The following is a 21,479-nucleotide window of genomic DNA, read 5'->3' as shown; positions in this document are numbered from 1 at the left end:
CCTTGGGGATTAAAAAGTAGTGGGAATAGAACCCCTTGCCCTTCATGTCTTTTGGCACCTCCTCTATGGCTCCCAGCTTTAGGAGCGCCTGGACCTCTTGCCAGAGGAATTGCTCGTGAGAGGGGTCCCTGAAGAGGGACGGGTAGGGAGGGTGGGAGGGAGGGGTTGAAACAAACTGTAGATAGTATCCTGTTTCCACCATGCGAAAGACCCAACGATCGGAGGTTAGCTGGGACCAGGCAGGGAGGAAATGCAAGAGGCGGTTGAAAAAGGAGGGAGAAGGATCCGGTAGGATAACTGGTGAGCCGTCCTCGGCCGTCCCATCAAAAGTTTTGCTTAGGCCCCGTTGGTGGTTTAGGAGGCACTTGACTTTGGGATCCTTGAGGGCCAGAATGCCTCTGCCGATTCCCCCTGCCATGCCTTCTGGTAGCGTCCTAACGCGGCCTAGTCTGGTCGTACGGGCAGCGTGGCTGGGCCCGGAAGGGCCTTCGTTGGGTCACTGGCATGTGCATACCCAGGGAGCGCATTATGACACGATTGTCCTAAAGGCTTTGTAACCTGGGGTCGGTTTTGTCTGAGAAGAGGCCCTGTCCCTCGAAGGGTAAATCCTGAATGGTCTGCTGCAATTCAGGGGGAAGGCCTGAAGCCTGGAGTCAGGAGATACGCCTCATCGTCACTCCGGTTGCCAGAATTCTGGCCGCCGAGTTCGTGGCATCCAGAGAGGCCTGGAGGGAGGTTCTTGCCACCTTTTTACCCTCTTCGAGCAGAGCCGTAAACTCTGGACGGGACTCCTGGGGAAGAAGCTCTGTAAACTTCCCCACTGACACCCAGGTATTAAAATTTTACCGGCTTAGGAGGGCTTGTTGATTTGCCACCCTAAGTTGGAGGCCCCCAACTGAGTATATTTTGCGGCTGAGGAGGTCCATACGTCTAGCCTCCTTTGCCTTAGGAGCTGATGCTTGTTGGCCATGATGCTCCCGTTCGTTCACCGATTGGACAACCAGAGAGCAGGGAGGTGGATGAGTGTAGAGGTATTCGTACCCCTTTGAGGGGACCATATATTTCCTCTCTACTCCCCTAGCTGTAGGTGGAATTGAAGCTGGGGATTGCCAAATGGTATCCGCATTGGCTTGTATAGTGCGGATGAACGCGAGCGCCACTCTAGTAGGTGCATCAGGTGATAAGATGTCCATGACCAGGTCCTCTATTTCAGTGACCTCCTCCATCTGCAAATTCATATTCTGGGCCACCCGCCTCAAGAGGTCTTGATGGGCCCTGAGATCGATTGGCAGAGGGCCTGAGGAGGATGTTCCTGCTACCGCCTCATCAGGTGAGGAAGAGGAGGAGAGGCCCGGGACCAACGGGTCCTCAGGTGGGTTGTGTACAGGAGGAGCATCAGGTGGAACCTCTGTGCCCACCGATGGGATTGGACCCTCATCCGTGCCTGTAGGGGGAGGGCGGCTCACTGTCGCCTCTGGTACCCGGTGTTCTGAGGGGGCCGAGCGTTGGGGCACCTTGGGCCTGTTGGTATGCCCATGTTGTCCAGAAGGACCAGTGATGAGGCCCTTGTTCGTGGCTTTGTCTCTCTGGATAGTGGCTGGGGACATCAGTCACCCTCCGGATGGTATGATGCACTTCTGGCCTGAGATGATACTGAAGTGTGTCTCGAAGGCCACGGTGGTGCTGAGAGGCCCTGTGATGACGGCACTGTTCTGGACGCTCGATCCCGGAGTGGTACCGGGAGCAAGACCGGGACCTTCTACCATAGCGGTGCCAGGAGGTCGACCGGGATCTCGAGCCCCGTCGCCTGGAGCGACTGCGGGATACACGGTACCGAGATCAGTGCCGAGAGCCGGATCGGTACCGGGAGTATCTGTCCGGTGAACGTGATGCTGAGCGGCGCCGCGAGTGCGACCGGTACCACAATAGAGAGCGGTGCCGGGACTGCGAGCGGCGCTGGGAGCGGGAGCGATGTGATCAAGAGCGTCTGCGAGACTGCGATCTGGAACGACGTCTCTCTGGAGGATCGACGGATGGAGGCCTTACCAGGGCTGGCTTGCCGATGAATTGAATAACCTGCACCGGCGGTGCCGGGGGTTGAGGACGCATCGGCTCCGTCATCTAAATGAGCTCCCTTGCCATAGAGTAGGTCTCCGGCGTAGAAGGGAGAACAAGCTCAACCATAGCAGGAGCCGGGGAGCTGTCTGGCAGTGCGCACACACCTAATTGGAATCGATATTAGCAAGCACTCGAAGAACTGAAATTTACAGATAGACAAAGCAATAAAAAGACTGTTTGAGAACTTATTAAAATTTGATTTAAGGCTATTTTGACAAGCTGCAGTTCAGCAGTTATAAAGCTTTAACTTTTTGAATCTTAGTACCGGTTGTTAAATAATTGTCTGACCATCCCATAATTTCCCCCATTGTGAAAATTTAAATAGATTAAAATAAAATGCTTAAAAATAAACATTGATATCTGTCAAAAGTAAAAATAAAAATTGAATTCTGCCAAGCTTATCTATATTGTATATCTGGTGGTACCTTCTAGATATATGGACTCCATACCGAAGACCCTTGGGGGTCTTTACTACAGTCTGGGTACGCAGATTCCTCCGAAGTTGGCATCTGTTCTGCCTGCAGACTTCTTCAGTGATGACTCTATGACTCTGGATAGCAGATCTCCAACTCTTCCTCTATCTGTGACATCAGTCCCAGCCCACAGCACAGCTTCCCTAAGCACTGAGACGCATCAGTTGGAGGAGCTGCGCACCAGATCTGCCAAAAAGAGGAGGTGGTATTTCCTAAGGGAGAGGGTTTTATTTTGTTCACAGCCCTGTGACTGAGTAACTATCTAATCTATAGTCCCCGTCATGGTGAGCTCGGTTGCTGGATAACTAACCAGGGCTGATCTTGGTAAGTATCTAATGGATTAGTTCATGCTATTTAGGCCCTCAGTCCGTTAAATTACATTAAAAGCTGTGCCATGCTTCTGGGAATATGGTTGTTTTGTCCATGGAAATGGAACTGTGCTGTGATGAGCTTGTAAGAGAGAATTGTGGCTTGGGCCTTTGACATAAATTAAACCCAGAAGACACATTAGGTAAAAATGTGTCAAACTACTTTCTTTAAAACTAGCATTAGTCATTAATCCAGATATAAACAACTTAATCATGCTCCATGGGAATAATCATGGCCTATTGTGTAAATTGATTAGCCAGGTAAATGAGCTGGAATCCTGCCTTTGTGATCTGTTGCCCAATTTCTCTTCTGGGGGGGGTTCCATACCCGAGGTTGGTGTTTGTTTATTTTTTAAAAGAAATTAAATCACCACCAGATTTCTTAGACTACAGTGGAGTTAAATGAAACCCACACAAGCAAGGTATTTGCAGTCTAACTCCATGTGTGCTAAATGTTTTGCATACTCTGGGATATCCTGCAATTTTAATAGTGTCACTAATCTGTACAGATACCAAGTCCATAAGTGTGTTCTGTGGAGGAATCACATTGTGCAATATATTTCTATGGGAACCTGAGGAGTTAAAGACAAGACTGGATTACTTGTTGCAGTGGCTGAGCGGAAGTGATTGGGTGTTTTGATTAAAAAACTCTAAGGCTCCTTGCAGTATAGATAAGGTCCTGTCCCAAAGAGCTTGCGGTCCTAATACAGATGGAGTCTGTAATATGACCTGCCTGCCTCACTAGAAACAAACTCAAGTTATGTTCCATATAAAAACCGATATCAGTAGAACTGATACTTACATTTGTCCTTATTGTATCTTCGTTTCTTGTATCCTTTCTAAAGGAATAATGCATTAGCCAGACACAGGAGCATGACAGAAGCATCGCAGAATTTACGCCAGATTGAAATTCCCCAGATACCCAAGAATCCCATCAGAAAGGTAAAGCTTTCCTAGAGGATTGGGTGTGGGTATCTGCTATAATGGTGCAGCAGCATTGTGATACCACATGTGGGTGCATGTGTTCTTTGCCTAAGTGCCTTATATCAGCTGCACAAGGCCAAAATCATTCTGAAGCAGAATTTTTTGAGAACTGAAACTCTTGTCTAAATGTTTCACGCTTATGATTTTGAGTATAAACTAGCAGTTTCACACTTATTACATTTTCATTTCAGGAAAACTCTCACTGTTACTTTGCCACTGAGAAAGCCCAACAGCTGCTTCCCCTGCAGAAGGAGGCAGTGCAAGGTATGACAACTTTCTTCTCCATGGAAAGCTGATTGGTTCCCCACACAGCTGATTTCATTGTACGTCATAGTGAGCCAGGAGTGTTCCACTAATAGAGAGACAGGAAATCTGCAGGAAATGTTCCCGCAGTCTGTGGAAACTTTGGGGAAAGCTATTAGCATTCATGAGTGAATTCACTCAACATGCTGATAGGCTGTTGAGTAAGTTGCTGAATAATTTTATAAAAAGTGACTAATTTAAATCCATTTAGTCTCAAAAAACATACAAAATGTCAGTCTCCCTTGATCTTCCGATTTCCTTAGATCTTCTGTCCTCATGTCCTGCACAGAGGATCACAAAGATATTTGATAGAATAACCATTGGGCTTTAGTCACCACCCCATTGAGAGGAAGGGGGCAGTTCATACTCCATTCTTCTCAAAGCTCTCATAAATATTGTGTTCGGGGGGGATAGCTTTGCAACTAGAAACTTGGTAATGTCTGTTTCAAAATTCAAGTTTTCTGTAAAATGTAAGGTAACAAACCCCACGACCATCAGTGCAGCAGCTCAGATTCTCTTTGGTGGATATTTCCCATGGTCCTAATCGTGATCCTTTTGGTGCTTTGAACTCAACCTACCTTCTTTCTCCTTCTTGGGGTTTCCTTGACTGTAACCTATAGAAAAGGCTTAAGTATCTGACAAGTGTAAATAAACAGGAATCCTCATAAGAGAACTCCAGGGTGGGTTCAGAGAAGGGCATGGATAGTGACTGTTTTCACCAGTACAAACTACCTCTTTAGTTATTTGGCTTTTTCACACCTTAGAAAAGTTATTTGCTTTCATAGTGTCGGGTCTGTTTACATTCTTCCTACCTCCAGTGCCCCATGAGAGAATTACCTTTGTGGTATAGCTACTCACTTTTTGCCCTTTCTCGTGCTTTCAGAGGTGACAAAGGTGCGACGGAACCTCTTCAATGAAGAGATGCTTTCTCCATCAAAAAGGTCCCTGAAGAAGATGCCTCGAAGCCAGTCAGTATCGGCTGTGGAAGGCCTGAGGCACAAACGCAGCTGCTCTGATGAGGATGGTAGAGGTGGGATATGAGGTTACGCAATTGCCTATGTCTGGGATCTGCAAGAGAAAGTTGCATTTACTTCCCCCTGATCCCCTAACCAAAAATAAATAAAAGAAAATTCTGGCATCTCTTCTTACCAGTAAAATGAATTTGCTTTCTGTTATGAAAGAGATGATATTTTCAGCTCAATGCTGCAGTGTTTGGGTTGCAAATGGTGCAGGGTAATATTTAAATCCAAACCTGTTTTCATCTGTAAGTTAAATATTTTCTCACAAAGAAAGAAACTGTTAATCAGGTACGATTGCTTGAAGTGAACACCAACACACACGAACCCTTACATGCAGTGTTTCCCAAACTTGGGACGCCGCTTGTGTAGGGAAAGCCCCTGGTGGGCCGGGCCTATTTGTTTACTTGCTGCGTCCACGGTTGGGTCAATCGCGGCTCCCACTGGCTGCGGTTCGCTGCTCTAGGCCAATGGGAGCTGCTGGAAGCGGTGTGGGCCAAGGGACGTACTGGCCGCTGCTTCCAGCAGCCCCCATTGGCCTGGAGCAGCAAACCAGTGGGAGCCGCGATCAACTGAACCTGCTGACATGGCAGGTAAACAAACTGGCCCGGCCTGCCAGGGGCTTTCCCTACACAAGTGGCATCCCAAGTTTGGGAAACTGCTTACATGGATGTTTCCTTGAAGAGATGCTTTAGTGTACCTTAACACTCAGACATCACATTCAACTTTCACTGACTTCACGCCTCTATAAAAGAGATGGAATCTGTGCAAATAACTGACCATCCTGTCTTGAAGGCAGATTTGATCTTTTAATCTTTTTTTCATGTGTCTGGCTGCTGTGGCACAAGAAAAATTGGAGATAGTTGAATCCTTATGCAGACAGTTAAAATGTGGATGTCTGCGAGGGTACTGTGCATGCATCTGTCACTAAACTCAATTCAATAGATGGCAGGGCTAGCCCCTGAAGTCCAACATATCTGTATTTCTATACTATTAAGTCCCTTAATTATACAACTAAAGTTAAGCACAAACCAGAATTAATGCTACCTATTATTTCTATAGCATTATAGGTGTACTCGGTGCATTACAGATCTATGGGAAGACAAGGTTCCTGCTCCAAACAGCTAACAACTTAAGTAGTTATTGGGGCCATTTGCAAGATAAGGACTTAAATTAGGTCTAATAAACGAGGGAACAAAGAGATATAACTTAAAAGTTATGTGAATGGACTGTCTGCCCTACTAGTTGCAAGATTTTATTTACAAAATTCACCTTTAACTGTAAAATTTATATTGTATGTGAAGTGAGCCATGAGAGCAGCGTGGCTGTTTTGATGGTTCAAACTGAAGTGTACAATTGCCCACCTGCCTGAATAGAGACTAAATAATATGTAGATGTGATCTGTAAGTCTCTAAAATCTTCACACTGCTCACTCAATCCTATCCAAGCCACCTCACAGGCTTGTTTTAAATTTCTGATCATCAGTTTCAGATCGTCGCAAGCTACTGACCAAGAGAGTCTCAGAGACGCCACTGCACAAACAGATCTCCAGGAGGCTGCTTCATAAACAGATCAAAGGCCGGTGAGTGAATGGTATTGGGTAGCTCTGAAATGTATTTAACCAAGTGTTGGGTGGCCAGGATGTGGACTGCAGACCAAACAAGTACTATGGAATTTAGCATTGTGAATACAACCAGACAACTTGTGGAGACTACAGGTCCCACAATTTAAGTGAGTACAACCACCACTTGCTTCATCATGCATATTAAGTGCATCTCTCATGCTTGCATCAAGTTGCCATTGTGCCCCTCAGGCAAAGTTGGGTGCCACTTTTTAGGGTTCCCCTACAAAGGCTGGTTTGGTGGTGTTTTATACAGAGAGTTGCTAATGAGAACCAGGGAAAATTTCAGCTGAAGTTGGGCCTATTCTCCTGTCTGTGCCACGGCTGGAAGGACATCCTGTGGCCAGATTGATCTCTTGATGGGAGGCAATGCCTACTAATCATATGTTGAGACTACCTTGCAACTTGTTGATGTGGCTTTGTTAGCAAATGGTGCTCTCTGCAGCTCTGAAAAACAAATGTTTAGTATACTCGCAAACCAGGCATGGTGTTATGGGGAGTCTGAAACGTTTTCACTGTTTCGCCAAGGTGTTCTGATCCTGGCTCTGACATCAGTATTGTGGAAGAATCTCCAGAGAAAGCCATGAGTGGTAGGTATAAATTTAATACAGACTGATCACTTGCCCTTTTTTACCTTGCTGCAGTTCATACTAAGATAGCACACTTCAGTCTGGATGATCCCCAAGGACCCTAAACTACAATATATAAAGAACATTGCAACCACCCCTGGAGTGGAAGGCAACAGTGAACTATACAGAGATTTTAAGAAAGAATGAGAACTTTAGGGAGGCAGAACTTAATTCTCCAAACTGGCCATATCACAACTATGAACATCTCAAATTTTGCCAGGAGTGCTTTGGGATTGTTGGACCTCTGAAGCGGTATTTAAAAGACAGTACCTCCTAGCCTTGTGCTGGGAATTCCTCATTTCTCTCCTCTAATATACTACAGCATAATGTTTGAGGTTCTACACAGTGTTAGGTGACCATGTGGTACTGGCTGCACAGTCTTGCCCCCAGCTAAGGAACAGAACAACAAGCTGGTTTTGGGGTGAGACAAAATGAAGAGCAAAAACCAACAGTGGGATTAACTAGTCCAAAGACAAAACTCTTATTATCCAAAGAAGCCAAAACCATGTTTTCCTAATATTACTTTTCTATATAAACAACTGTTGTAGTTGCCACAGGATGTTGAATGATTATGAATGGGAGGAGACGTGACCATAAGGCACCTGTTTTTAGATGGGGTGGGTGGGGTCTTTGCTATGAAGAAGTTTGGCCTGGAAGGAAGCACATGTTTTAGTATTAGAAGTCCCCACTGAAGTTGGAGTTAGGTTTCCTTTTAATCCTTTTCATCTTCTGATTTTGTCGAATGTTCCACAAACTAGCCCCTTCCCTGCATGAGACAGGGTTAGTGAACAAATCATTGTTGGACAGTTCCAGAGAGATCCTTTCCAGAGGCACTTGTCCGCCAGCTGTAGCTTCCTTTTGGAAGTGGTGTGTGTTTTGAGAGAGAAGGCCCTGATGGTATTACTCTTGACTTCCAGAAGTGGGTTTAAGAAGAAGTCCGCGCATCAAACAGCTGTCGCTGAATAGGACACACTCAGGCTCTTTCTACTCCACCGCACAGCCCAGCTCACGGAATATGCAACGAGTACACTGGGTACAGCGAGAAGTGACATGTGTTAAGCAGAACATAACAGGTACTGGGGTTGGCGATCACACTTACTTACCTGGCATTAACTGCCATAGGTAATCTAGCTGCCAGATTCTGGTGCAGAAGCATTTGCTGATTGGCACTACAGACAGAACTCTTAAAGGTTCTGAGGCATATGTTGTGGTGAGAACTGCCAGATGGCATCCATTATAGCCAGCAGAATCTAGCATTTTTGTATTGGGAATCTCTGTGTTAGGAACCACTGTAGTTCCAGTCTCCTATGAGAAAAGGAAGGTGTTATTACTCAGCCAGCCAAGAAACAATCAGACCCAAACCAATAAACCGCTTTACCCATTAAACGTAACATAACCCTGTCAGCAGCAGGAGTCCTAAAGCTGCTGCCAAACCTAGGTCTTCTATGTGGGAGCGTAATGCAGTGCTTGATGGACTCTTCCTGATTTCCTTCTTCAGAAGGATTATAAACTGATTCCACTGAGAAGTTCAGGACTTAGTCGTGCCATTCATCCTAACAGCTTTGTCCTTGAGGACTTTTTCCACATATGTTTGTTCATCTATTAGTAACAGCTGTTTAGTGTTAGTTATTTTCCTGTGATAGTACAGAAAACAGTAATACTTCACTCAGGATGTAAAACTTTGGGTAGCCAGCAAAGAGTAAATGGTGCCAATACTGCAGCCCTTTAATTGTCTCTGACCATCTGGGTGCCAGGAACAACTGTGTCAATCCCATGTCAATGCTTGGTGCCAATCTAACTGCACTTTGCTTTTTGAAGGCATTCCACTGTATCCTGATAACCCAACTATCCAGTCTCCCAAGAGGCTTCTCTTTGGAGCAGTTCTTGAAGGGAGCAGCCCTAAAGTGAAGGAGTCACTTGGAACAAAGAAAACAAGAAACAGCTCAGACTTGGAGGAACCAATTGCCTATCAGGTAAAACACCTTCCCACACTCTCTCCCCCTCTGCTTGTATGTACTTAGAGAGACAAGGTGAGTGAGGAAAAAGACGGTTACTCACCTTTGTAACTGTTCTTCGAGATGTGTTGCTCATATCCATTCCAGTTAAGTGTGCGCGTGCCGGGTGCACATTCGTCAGAAGATTTTTACCCTAGCAACACTCGGTGGGCTGGCAGGGCGCCCTCTGGAGTGGCGCTGCCATGGCGCCCGATATATACCCCTGCCGGCCCATCCGCTCCTCAGTTCCTTCTTGCCGGCTACTCCGACAGTGGGGAAGGAGGGCGGGTGTGGAATGGATATGAGCAACACATCTCGAAGAACAACAGTTACAAAGGTGAGTAACCGTCTTTTCTTTGAGTGCTTGCTCATATCCATTCCAGTTAGGTGATTCCCCTAGGCGGTGGGGTCGGAGCGAGACGTTGCGGAATGTAAGACCCCTGAGCCGAAGATGGCATCATCTCTAGACTGTTGGACCAATGCGTAGTGCGATGCAAAGGTGTGGACGGAAGACCAGGTGGCCGCGCGGCAGATTTCCTGTATGGGAACATGGGCCAAGAATGCGGCAGATGAGGCTGGAGCCTGAGTTGAGTGGGCGGTAAGATGACCAGTCGGAACATGAGCCAAGTCGTAGCATGTCCGAATACAGGATGTCACCTCTCGATGTAAAACGCGAGAGCCCTGTGGACATCCAGAGTAGGCAGCTGCTGTTTCCGTCGCGATGAGTGCGGTTTTGGAAAAAAGACTGGCAGGAAGATGTCCTGATTAACGTGAAAGGAGGAGACGACCTTAGGGAGGAACGCCGGGTGTGGTTGCAGCTGTACCTTGTCCTCATGGAACACCGTATACGGAGGATCCATAGACAAAGCTCTAAGTTCCGAGACTCATCTAGCCGAGGTGAAAGCAACTAGGAATGCTGTCTTCCAGGACAGGTACAGCAGCGAGCATGTGGCTAAAGGCTCAAAGGAGGGCCCCATGAGCTTGGTTAAGATGAGGTTCAGGTCCCAGGTAGGGGTTGGTTGTCTGACCCGGGGACAGAGTTGCTCCAAGCCCTTGAGGAATCTGGAAACTATAGGATGGGGAAAAAACAGAACTACCAGCCTCCCCAGGATGGAAGGTGGAAATAGCTGCAAGCTGCACTCTTAGCAAAGAGATCGCTAGACCTTGCTCTTTGAGAGACCATAAATAGTCCAAGATGGTGGGGACTGAAACAGACTGGGGAGAAGGGTCCTGCTGAGCGCACCAGTGACAGAAGCACTTCCATTTAGCCCTCCACGTGATCAACATACCTTGCTTTCTGCTTCCCAGCAGCACTTGTTGCACTGCGGCAGAACAACGCAACTCCGATTGGCTCAACCAGCCAGCAGCCATGCAGTCAGATGAAGGGACTGCAGGTCCGGGTGGTGTAGCCTGCTGAAGTCCTGCGTGATCAGGTCTGGGCAGAGTGGCAGGGGAATTGGGTCTGACAGAGACAGGTCGGGCAGCATGGTGTACCAATGCTGCCTCGGCCAAGCCGGAGCGATCAGGATAAGGCGGGCTTTGTCCCTGTACATCTTGAGCAGAACTCGGTGGACGAGAGGAAATGGTGGGAAGGCATAACAGAAGTGGCCCATCCACGGAATGAGGAACGTGTCCGACAGGGAGCCCAGGGAGCGACCTTGCAGGGAGCAGAACACCTGGCATTTCCTGATCTCCCTGGAGGCAAAGAGGTCTATTTGGGGAAAGCCCCACCTCCGGAAAACTGAATGGAGAATGTCCAGACGGATGGACCACTCGTGCACCAGGAAGGACCTGCTCAGATGATCTGCAAGCGTGTTTCGGATTCCTGGGAGGAAGGAGGCTACTAGGTCTATGGAGTGGGCTATGCAGAAGTCCCACAGTTGGATCGCTTCCTGACACAAGGGGGAGGACCGCGTCCCTCCCTGTTTGTTTATATAATACATGGCCATTGTGTTGTCCCTGAAGACTGCAACACAACGGCCCTGCAGGTGGCGCTGAAACGCTTGGCATGCCAGCCGGACCGCTCTCAGCTCCCGGACATTGATGTGTAGTGTCAACTCCTAGGACGACCAAAGGCCTTGGGTGCGCAGGCGTCCTAGGTGAGCACCCCAGCCCAGGGAGGACTCGTCCGTTGTTAGGGACACGGAGGGCTGGGGAGGATGAAACGGTCGTCCTGCACACACCCGGGAGGACGTTCGCCACCAGTTGAGGGAGCCGAGAACGCTCGGCAGAATTGTCAGAATGATGTCTATGGTGTCTCTGCACGGCCGATAGATGGAGGCGAGCCAGATTTGGAGAGGACGCATTCGCAGCCTGGCGTGCTTTGTGACGAATGTGCATGCAGCCATGTGACCGAGGAGACCAAGGCAAGTGCGGGCAGAGGTTGTTGGCAGACGCTGAAGACCTTGGACAAGTGAGACTATGGCCTGAAACCGGTGAGGGGGTAAACTGGCCGTCGCAAGGTTGGAGTCCAGCATTGCCCCGATAAACTCTATCCTCTGCGTAGGCACCAGAGTGGACTTGTCTAAGTTGATCAGGCCTAGACGCAGAAAGAGGTTCTTGATAATGGCCAAATGGCTGATCACTTGTGCCTCGGAGGCCCCTCGGATAAGCCAGTCGTCGAGGTAAGGGAAGACGTGTATCCGACAGTGGCGTAGGGAAGCAGCGACAACCGCCATACACTTCGTGAACACACGAGGGGCCGAGGAGAGGCCAAAGGGGAGGACAGTAAACTGGTAGTGTCGATGGTTTACCACAAAGCGCAGATACCTGCTGTGATGGGGATAAATTGCTATGTGGAAATATGCATCCTGCATGTCGAGAGCGGCATACCAATCTCTGGGATCCAGAGAAGGAATACTGGTTCCCAGGGATACCATGCGGAACTTGAACTTTTTAATGAATTTGTTCAGTCCTCGCAGGTCTAGGATAGGCCGGAGGCCCCCTTTCGCCTTGGGAATGAGGAAATATCGGGAATAAAACCCCTTGCCCCTTAACTCCTCCGGTACCTCCTCTATAGCTCTGATTGAGAGGAGCTTGCGGACCTTCTGTAAGAGGAGTTGCTTGTGAGAGAAGTCCCTGAAGAGGGACGAGGAATGCGGGTGGAAGGGAGGGGGGTGAAACAAACTGAAGACGGTATCCAAGCTCCACCGTGCGTAGGACCCAACGATCTGACGTCAACTGGGACCATGCCGGTAGGAACGGGGAAAGGCGGTTGTAGAACTGAAAGGGATCCAGAGAGGCAATTGGTACACTGCTCTCGGGCGCACCCTCAAAAGTTTGGTTTGGGTCCCGGCGTTGGTTTGGTATGACCGGAATTGTTGCCCCCTTGAGGTCCAGACTGACATCTGCGATTAGTACGACCTCGTCTTCTGGCAAAGTCTTGCCTTGGCCGAGACGGGGGGTAAAGGCGCTGCGGTTGGGAGCAGAAGGACCGTCTTTGAGTCTGAGGCGTATGCATTCCCAACGAACGCATAATTACTCTGTTGTCCTTTAGATTCTGCAGTCTGGGGTCCGTCTTTTGCGAAAACAAGCCTTGACCATCAAACGGCAGGTCTTGTACCGTATGTTGCAACTCAGGTGGCAGGCCGGACACTTGCAGCCATGATATACGGCGCATGGCTATGCCAGAAGCGACCGTTCTGGCCGCCGAATCGGCGGCATCTAACGAGGCTTCTAAGGAGGTCCTCGCAACCCTCTTCCCCTCCTCCAGGAGTGCTGCAAATTCCTGGCAGGAATCTTGCGGAACCAACTCGGCAAACTTCCCGACAGCCTCCCAGGTATTGTAACTGTATCTGCCGAGGAGGGCTTGTTGGTTCACTATGTGGAGTTGGAGACCTCTCGCAGAATAGATTTTTCATCTCAACAAATCCATGCGCCGGGCCTCCCTAGATTTAGGCGCGGGGGCTTGTTGGCTGTGGCGCTCCCGTTCATTGACGGACTGTACCACCAAGGAACAGGGAGCGGGGTGCACGTAGCGGTACTCATACCCCTTGGAAGGCACCATGTACTTCCGTTCGACCCCCTTGGCTGTGGGCGGGATGGAAGCCGGGGATTGCCAGATAGTGTCTGCTCTAGCCTGGATCGAACGGATGAATGGGAGAGCCACTCTGGTGGGTGTCTCTGCAGACAAGATGCTAATCACCGGGTCCTCAACCTCTGGAACCTCATCTACTGGCAGGTTGATATTCTGGGCGACATGCCGCAGAAGATCCTGGTGTGACCAGAGGTCAATCGAAGGTGGTCCCGATGATGACGTCCCCGCTACTGCCTCATCCGGGGAAGAGGAGGATGACAGCCCCGGGACGAGTGGGTCCTGCACTGACGCCTGGTCCGGGGGGACCTCCGTCTCCGGAAGGTCATGCGGTTCCGGTGCGTGTGCACTGGTTTCCTCTGTGTCAGCGGGGAGAGGTCAGCTGACTGTGGCCTCGGGCACACGGTGCTCTGAGTGACCAGAGCATGATGGGCCAGTCGGTTCGCCTTGGGCTTGATGATACGCCCAAGGTGTCCAAAAGGACCACTGATGAGGTCCGTGGTCCGGGCCATGGGCATGCGTATACGAGTCCCCGTAGGAGGCACTGTCCACATGGGAGGAGACGGATGGATGACGCAAGGGCCACGGAGGAGCTGAAGTCGCTTGGACCAGGTCTCTGCGTCCATTGGACTCCTGTCTGCACGGTACCGGCGAACGGTACCGAGAGTCGTAGCGGTGCCGGGAGCGGGACCGGGACCTGCGACCAGTGCGGTGCCGGGAGGTCGACCGGTGCCTCGCATCGCTATGCCAAGATCGGCTGTGAGAGGTACGGCGGTGCTGCGATCTGGACTGGTGCCGAGAGTACCGTGATGGAGACTGGGATCTCAAGCGGTGCCGCGAGTACGACCGGTACCGGGATGGAGAGCGGTACCGGGACTGCGAGCAGCACCGAGAGCAGGAGTGATGGCGGGACCGAGAGCGTCCATGGGACCTGGATCGGGACCGGCGGCGTTGCGCAGTGTCCGGCGAAGATGGCCTCATCATGGCGGGCTCGCCCAGTGACTGAACAACCCGCACCAGCGGTGCCGGGGATTGGGGCAGCTCAGGCTCTGTCAGAGCAATTAGTTCCCGAGCCGTGGAGAAAGTCTCCGGCGTCGAGGGCACAACGAGCTCGACCACAGCGTGCACTGGGGAGCTGGTAGGCACCGGACTCGATGGCTCCTGAGAGACCGGAATCAACGGTGCGGAGGCAAGCGGTGCCGCGGCAGCTGACAGTGCTGGGCGGTCTGCCTTAGATGTACGCTCCGACTGTGGCGTAGATACAGGTGCCGCAGAAGCCTTGTGCCTCTTGCTCCTCAGGGAGAGGGATCGGTGCCTGCCAGAGGGTTGAGCCGGTGAAAGCTGGTGCCAAGGAGTCTTCACTGGAACCGTACGTTCCAGTTCGGAGGAAGCACTCGTCCCCGGTGCTGGAGTTGGTGCCGAAGATGGAGGAGTTAGAGCTGCCTCCATCAAGAGTTGCTTGAGGCGAATGTTCCGCTCTTTCTTCGTCCGGGTCTTGAACGCCTTGCAGATTCGGCACTTGTCCACAAGGTGGGATTCTCCTAGGCACTTTAAACAGGAGTCGTGCGGATCTCCTGTGGGCATCGGCTGATGACAGGCCGCGCAAGGTTTGAAGCCCGGTGAACCGGGCATGGGCCCCGGTACCGGGGGAGGAGAAGGGGCTAGCCCCTGACCCTCTAACTATATACACAACTACTATAAAACTACTAATAATATAAAAGTTAACTAGAACTATAGAAAGACTAACTATGTACACAATAACTATATAAACGAGTGAAGAGCGAGGGAGATGGAGATCAGCTAAGCCGCGCTCCACTGTTCCAACGACCGACACGGGCGGTAAGAAGGAACTGAGGAGCAGATGGGCTGGCAGGGGTATATATCGGGCGCCATGGTGGCGCCACTCCAGGGGGCGCCCTGCCGGCCCACCGAGTGTTGCTAGGGTAAAAATCTCCGACGAACGTGCACGCGGCACGCGCACACCTAACTGGAATGGATATGAGCAAGCACTCAAAGAATATCTTTTACTGGGCCAGCTTCTCTTTGGTGAGAGAGACGACAGTGTGGCTCGAAAGCTTGTCTCACTCACCAACAGAAGTTGGTCCATAAAAGAGAGTGCCTTACGCATCTTGTCTTCTAATAGCCTGGGACCAACATGGCTACAACTACACTGCATACACGTACTTAGTCAGATTTGTGCATCTTTAAATAGCTACTTCTGTTTGTGTGTGACTTAAATTGTGCGGCTCTAGTCAAACAGCTTCTATATTTTTATCGCCAGAAATGAGTGTTAAGATGCCATTACATAGTAGTATTAAGTATGTTCTGTTCTTACTCTTTCCTCAGACTCCCCAGAAGCCCCAGAGCTCTGCCAGTAGAATGCCAAGGAAATCCCCTCGTACTCCACACAGAACACCAAAAACATTGGAAAAGACCCCTGGCAAAAGTCCAGCTGCTAAACAGACTGCAGCTAAATGTTTAGGAAGGTACTTCTCTCGTTCCAGACAGGAGAAGCCACCACCTGAGCCTAATGAAAGGAAGAGGGATCATTTAGCACAAGTAACTCATCAGAAGGACTCTTCTCCAGTGAGATTTCCCTCCCCTTACAAGGAGATGGGGTTACAGACTCCAGAAAAGCAGGCTGGGAATGAAGTGCTTGATGATGTTTTTGGGTCACCTCTAAAAGATTCCAGTCCAGCAACTGCTTCATATACAGCAACACAATTGCTTTGTACTACCAAGGAAAAATCTTTCACAGACCCACAAACTCAAAGACGCTCCTTGAGATCCTCACAGAAAACAGCATCTCCAGCTTCTATTCATAGGCAGACGCTCCGCATGGAGATTCAGAGAAATCCACAGCCAAATTTCCATTTAGAGTCAGTGTCTCAGCCAATGGAAGCAACTCCCAGGAAGGTCAGATGTGCGGCTCCAAAATCTTTGAGTCCAGTGGATATAGTGGCTGCTGCTTTATCTCCAGAAGCCCAATCCACTTTGAGAACAGTGTCTTCATTTAATTCTCCTTTTGAATCTTCCATAAAGACTCTGTCCGTAGATTCACCTCCTCACAGTAAAACAAGAGAACTTGACCGGGAGTCTAATACACCTAAAAAACCTCCTTTGAAATCTCAAAACATCGCAGGCACATCCCCAAGGAAAGCCCTAGGGTCTCCTATCTGCCTACCTGAGCACACCAAACCCGGAGAAGAAAATCCTGCTCTTTCACTCTCGAAGTCGGCTAGAAATAAGCAGAAACACCATAGTAATGGTAACACAAGGCTTCCTGCACAAAGCTCTCTGATTCATGAGCTCAAGGCTTCTGAAAGTGTCCACATGTTAGAGAGAAGTGAACTAGTGGGTATAGATGCTCAGGGCTCCTCCTCAGGAAAGGATCAGAGTTTGGAAAAGCAACTCTCTCCTGAGCTTTCTGCTAAAGGACATGTGCAGATCTCAGATGTTGTGAGTGAGCGTGAGCACTTAGATTCCTCTTCCTTAGGCAGCAGAAAGAGTGATGCCTCAGAAGCTAGAGTTTTGCCATCAGAAGAGCCTAAAGAGTCGAAGACTCTTACTGTTAAGAAACCCTCCAGATCTGACGTTCTGAATGCTTTGCCTGCTACCTCAAAGTCTGCCTCTCCTGTCTATTCATTGCGCTGCACCCCAGATAGAATGCAGCGGGAGGCTGCAGCACGACTAGGGAATCCTGAACTTCCAGCAAAGTTTTCTACTCCTAAAAGTCATTATAAGTTGGCCTCTGCAAGTCCACCAACTTATGAGGTTGAACTTGAGATGCAAGCTTCTGGCTTGCCTAAGCTTCGCATTAAGAAGGTTGGTTCTGGCTCAGCCATGGAAGTACAGTCACAACTGAAGACCAGCAAACCCAGTGGAGAGGAAAGTCCCTTTAGTGAACTTGCTGTGACCTGGTGTGCTAGACACCCAGGAAAACTAGCAGCTGCTTGTGTTTCACCATCCTGCTTTCGCTCTTCCCATAGCACGCCTGGGAAGGGTGGAGGGCAGACCTACATTTGCCAGTCATACACCCCAACTAGCTGTGCCTCTACCACCACCTCCCCATCTCATGTGGATGCTGGAGTTCCCTGGACACCCTCTCCAAAGAACAAAGGGAAGACTACCCCTGATGCCATCAAGGACTGGCCACGAAGAAAAAAAGCAGCAAACAGCAATGCCAATGGTGGGTGTGGTCGATGTGAGAAGCATACAGAATGTACAGGGAATGTGTCAGCAAGTGAAGAGGGAGGAACAATTTCTGACCGGTGCAGCAGCAGCAAAGCTCTGCTGCTGGCTGACTTTGAACTGGAAGGGGTTTATAGGCTTCAGGACCAGTCACCTCCCAGTGACACTGAGCCCAGAGCTGATGAGGGTGCTTCCACAAGGACTTTTGGCCTGAAATCCAGGAAGCGGACCTTTGACCTCTTGTTTCCAGAGGAGGAAACCAAATGGGAGGCTAAGAGGTCTTGCACAGCTAGAGACTACCTGGATCTGGTCAGCTCTTCCACAGATGAGAGTAGCACAAGCAAAAGGAGAATATCTACAATGCCTCCTGGTAGAACCACCGTGTCTTCAAACAGAACTCCTGGGCAACAAAGTTCCATAGGGGATGACGATGTCTTCGGTGTTTCAGGTAATCAATTGTCAAGTGTCGCCCTACTGAAATTCAGAGATGCTAAATTTGGAGGAGCTGTGAGAACAGAATACAGAGGGGACTGGAAACATAGGCAGGAAACAAAGTGAGATGCAGCTGGGAACATGCAGCTAATACATCAGAAGAAATTTGAAAGGCCGATCCATTGGAATGAGATGAAAGGATGAAAATGGATAGCAAATGACATGAGTCATAATGCCATGTTTCAGCAAAAAAGGCCAGTGCTGATTGGGGTGTATATTCAGTCGTGTTGTGGACTGGGTAGGTAGCTCTGCAGCATCAGAATATTTGCCTCTGTTGTGGGAAACTCTAACAGAATATTGACAAATTGGAGCGAGATGAGAGAAAAGGATAAACTGACTGGCAGCTGGAGGCTCTTACAGGGAGGGATTAAGGGCTAAAATGATTGTGGAGTCACATCCCTGTCCCTATTCTTAACATAGTGAAAGGGTATTAAAACCCATGATAGAAGAGTTGTAATTTGGGGTGGTAGCAATGTGGTATAACTAGGAGTAATGGCGTGGGGAAGAATGTAAGCTGCATATGACTGGGGAATCTCCCTGACATACGTATTAGATTGGGGTGTAATAGCTTCAGGCGTTGGACACTTTAAATTAAATTGAGCAATATATTAGCCACCCGGAAGAATGCTGCATTGGTTCATGGGATACAGAGTATGATTCTATGCTTCTCACCCCTAGGCTTGCCTGCTCTGGTACCAACAGCTCACCCCTTTTTCAGCATTATGCATTTCGCTCTTTAAACTCTTTTTAAGAGATGGTTTTTTTTCTGAAGTAGGCACATGCAAGAACGTATTAATTGTACATGCAAGTATCACAACTGTGTGCAGATGGCCATGTCGACAACTGGCCCTGGGCACTCAGTTTCTTATTTTTAGATGCAGTCATGGAAGCTACACTCTCAAATAAGATGTGCAGTTATATGCACATGTCCTTGCCTGTGGTAACATCAAGTCAGCAACAGACTTGGAAATTACAACTAATTTTATTACAGGGGTTGGCAGTCAGTCAGTATTGTAAGCAAGGCCCCATGGATTTCATGTCCTTGGAATCCATCCCTTATTCTACAACTTAAGACTTTTTTTTTTTAAGAATTGTTTCTATTCCTTATGGTTGCAAAGAGTCCCTTAACTGTGATGCTAGTGTAACTGATGCAGTGTCTTGAGTCTGCAGACAGCCTGAAACAATAAGCACTAAAAGTTACAAACTGATCATTCTTTCTGGGTATTCTGTTACCTCAAAAGCTTAGTTAGTGCTTAAGGGAAAAAGGAATTGTTGCTTACTCCTTCACATAAGAAAATTAATAGGCAGCAGTTTTAAAACAAACATAAGGAAGTACTTTTTCACACAAGGCACAGAGCTCCTGTGGAACTCGTTGGCAGGGATATTGTGAAAGCCAAATGTATAACTGGGTTCAAAAGAAAAATAGATAAGTCCATGGAGTGAAGGTCCATCATTGGCCATTAGCCAAGATGGTCAGGGACACAACCGCATGCTCTGGGTGTCCCTAAACCTCTGACTACCAGAAGCTGGGACTGGATGATGGGGATAGATCATTTGATAATTGCCCTGTTCTGTTCAATCCCTCTGAAGCATCTGGCACAGGCCTGACAGAAGACAGGATACTGGATTAGATGAGTTATTGGTCCGACCCATTATGATGGTGGTTATAGTCTCTGCTGATCACTTTAGTAAAATCATTCGCATGTGTCTATCCCAAATTGGCTCCTGCTCCTTCCTAAACTTCTCCACTTTCCCCTGACAACAGCAGTTGTTGAAGACATAGTCAAGAGCTGGCTTTTACTCTGTCTTGACTTGAAAATTTCCATTGTGCCACACCAGTGTGCTGCAGTAATCAGGGCCCCTGGATTCTTCCCAGAGGGCAGGACTTGGTGGGAATGCTGCAGTTTCATGTCTTTGTGCTTTTCCAGGTTCAACTCCACCAGTGAAGGGCTCTCTCTCTGCTAGTGGTCTTCGAGCACTGACCCAGTCCCCGCTGCTTTACCAGGGACAAACACCGTCTCGGAAGAAGGGCGCCAAAGGTAGCTGATTACCTGTCATTTCATAAAGCCTTGCACTCAAATAGATTGTAGACCTGTGACCTGACTGTGGTTAAGTGAGGTGGAAAGAGCACAGGGTGTGGGGAAAGGCTGGAGGATTTGCTGTGTCTGTGCCCAGCAGGCTCCTGTTGCCAAGAAGTTTAGCCTTAGAACACAAAGGTATAACTGAGCTACATTTGCTTGGGACGGCGGGGAAGTAGCTTGGGGCTAAAATGACTTAAAGGGAAATAGAGTTTACTGGTACTGGGTTTCCTGAGACGGGTGCTGAGCTGTAAACCTGAAAGGGTAGAATTTCACTAACCCTTTCTGCCCTCTCCAGAAGATGAGTTGGACGTCTTTCACAGCATTACAGACCAAGAAGTGTCTCCGTTCTCCAACACAGGCTCCCGGAGGCGGCCCCTTAGCAGGACTTATTCACGGAAGAAGCTACTCAGCTGAACTCTGCAGCCAAAGAAAGCCTGTGTATCGTTAGTCAAATACTCTATCTCGCCCACTGTGTAGTACATGCTGCTGTCCCTGAGAGAACGAGCTTGCTTTTTTTTATTTTTTTGAACAAATGGGGGGCTCATGCCTATTGGGAGTTGTCTGTAGCCAGTGTGTAGGAATCCCCATCTCCCCAACTGTGGGGTTTAATGAGGAATCAAGTGTTTGAATCAGCTCTACAAACTCCTCCTTCCATTGGGCTGGGAAAGAGGCAGGGCTACTTAAGTTCACTAGAAAGTTTAACTCCCTTGAGATGTATCTCCATCTATTTTAATCCTGTTCTGTCTTATGGGTGTTCCCCAGATTCAGTCTGACCAGGTGAAGAGAATGGTCACTATTTTAGCGTCCTTTTGTAAAAATAAACTAATCTGAACTGCTACTTTGTGCTGTTAGGAATTGTGGACCTGGCTCTGGGAGCTTGAAGGGCTGTTGGAGGAGCTAGTGAAGTCCTCTGAGCCTGAGCAGCATGGGGGGAATATACTGTGTATTGCTCTTATGTCACATGCACTTCCTCACCCTGACTCTAGTCTGAGAGCTTTCTCCTCTCCCAAATTTACAACAGCTGTATTCTCTGAGCAACTATCCCTTTGAGAGGGATACTCCAGGGGAACACCTGAGATTACAGTTCAGACCATGCTACTTCTTTCTACTAACTGACAGGGTGCGTAAATCTCCCCATGCTGAAAAGCAAGGTTGCTAAGTGCTATGTGGATTGTA

The 21,479-nt window shown here is 48.8% G+C and overlaps 1 protein-coding gene across 2 annotated transcripts in view; it reads left to right on the top strand.

The window, feature by feature from the left end:
* Window positions 1-21,411, top strand: part of TICRR (TOPBP1 interacting checkpoint and replication regulator) — a 42,282-nt gene extending 20,871 nt beyond the window's left edge. For both annotated transcript variants that reach the window (XM_050967788.1, XM_050967787.1), the window contains exons 12-22: window positions 2,551-2,793; window positions 3,805-3,901; window positions 4,135-4,207; window positions 5,130-5,276; window positions 6,754-6,844; window positions 7,412-7,473; window positions 8,430-8,585; window positions 9,331-9,485; window positions 15,886-18,178; window positions 20,151-20,261; window positions 20,599-21,411. In XM_050967788.1, the coding sequence (XP_050823745.1) occupies window positions 2,551-2,793; window positions 3,805-3,901; window positions 4,135-4,207; window positions 5,130-5,276; window positions 6,754-6,844; window positions 7,412-7,473; window positions 8,430-8,585; window positions 9,331-9,485; window positions 15,886-18,178; window positions 20,151-20,261; window positions 20,599-20,717 (3,547 nt within the window). In that variant the 3' untranslated portion in view covers window positions 20,718-21,411. The remainder of the gene's footprint in view (window positions 1-2,550; window positions 2,794-3,804; window positions 3,902-4,134; window positions 4,208-5,129; window positions 5,277-6,753; window positions 6,845-7,411; window positions 7,474-8,429; window positions 8,586-9,330; window positions 9,486-15,885; window positions 18,179-20,150; window positions 20,262-20,598) is intronic.
* Window positions 21,412-21,479: the final 68 nt, after the last annotated feature.

The sequence above is a fragment of the Gopherus flavomarginatus genome, chromosome 9, assembly GCF_025201925.1.
Source record: "Gopherus flavomarginatus isolate rGopFla2 chromosome 9, rGopFla2.mat.asm, whole genome shotgun sequence".
Lineage (NCBI taxonomy): Eukaryota > Metazoa > Chordata > Testudines > Testudinidae > Gopherus > Gopherus flavomarginatus.
Note: the sequence above shows the minus strand (reverse complement) of the source record. Positions and strands in the feature narration are given on the sequence as shown.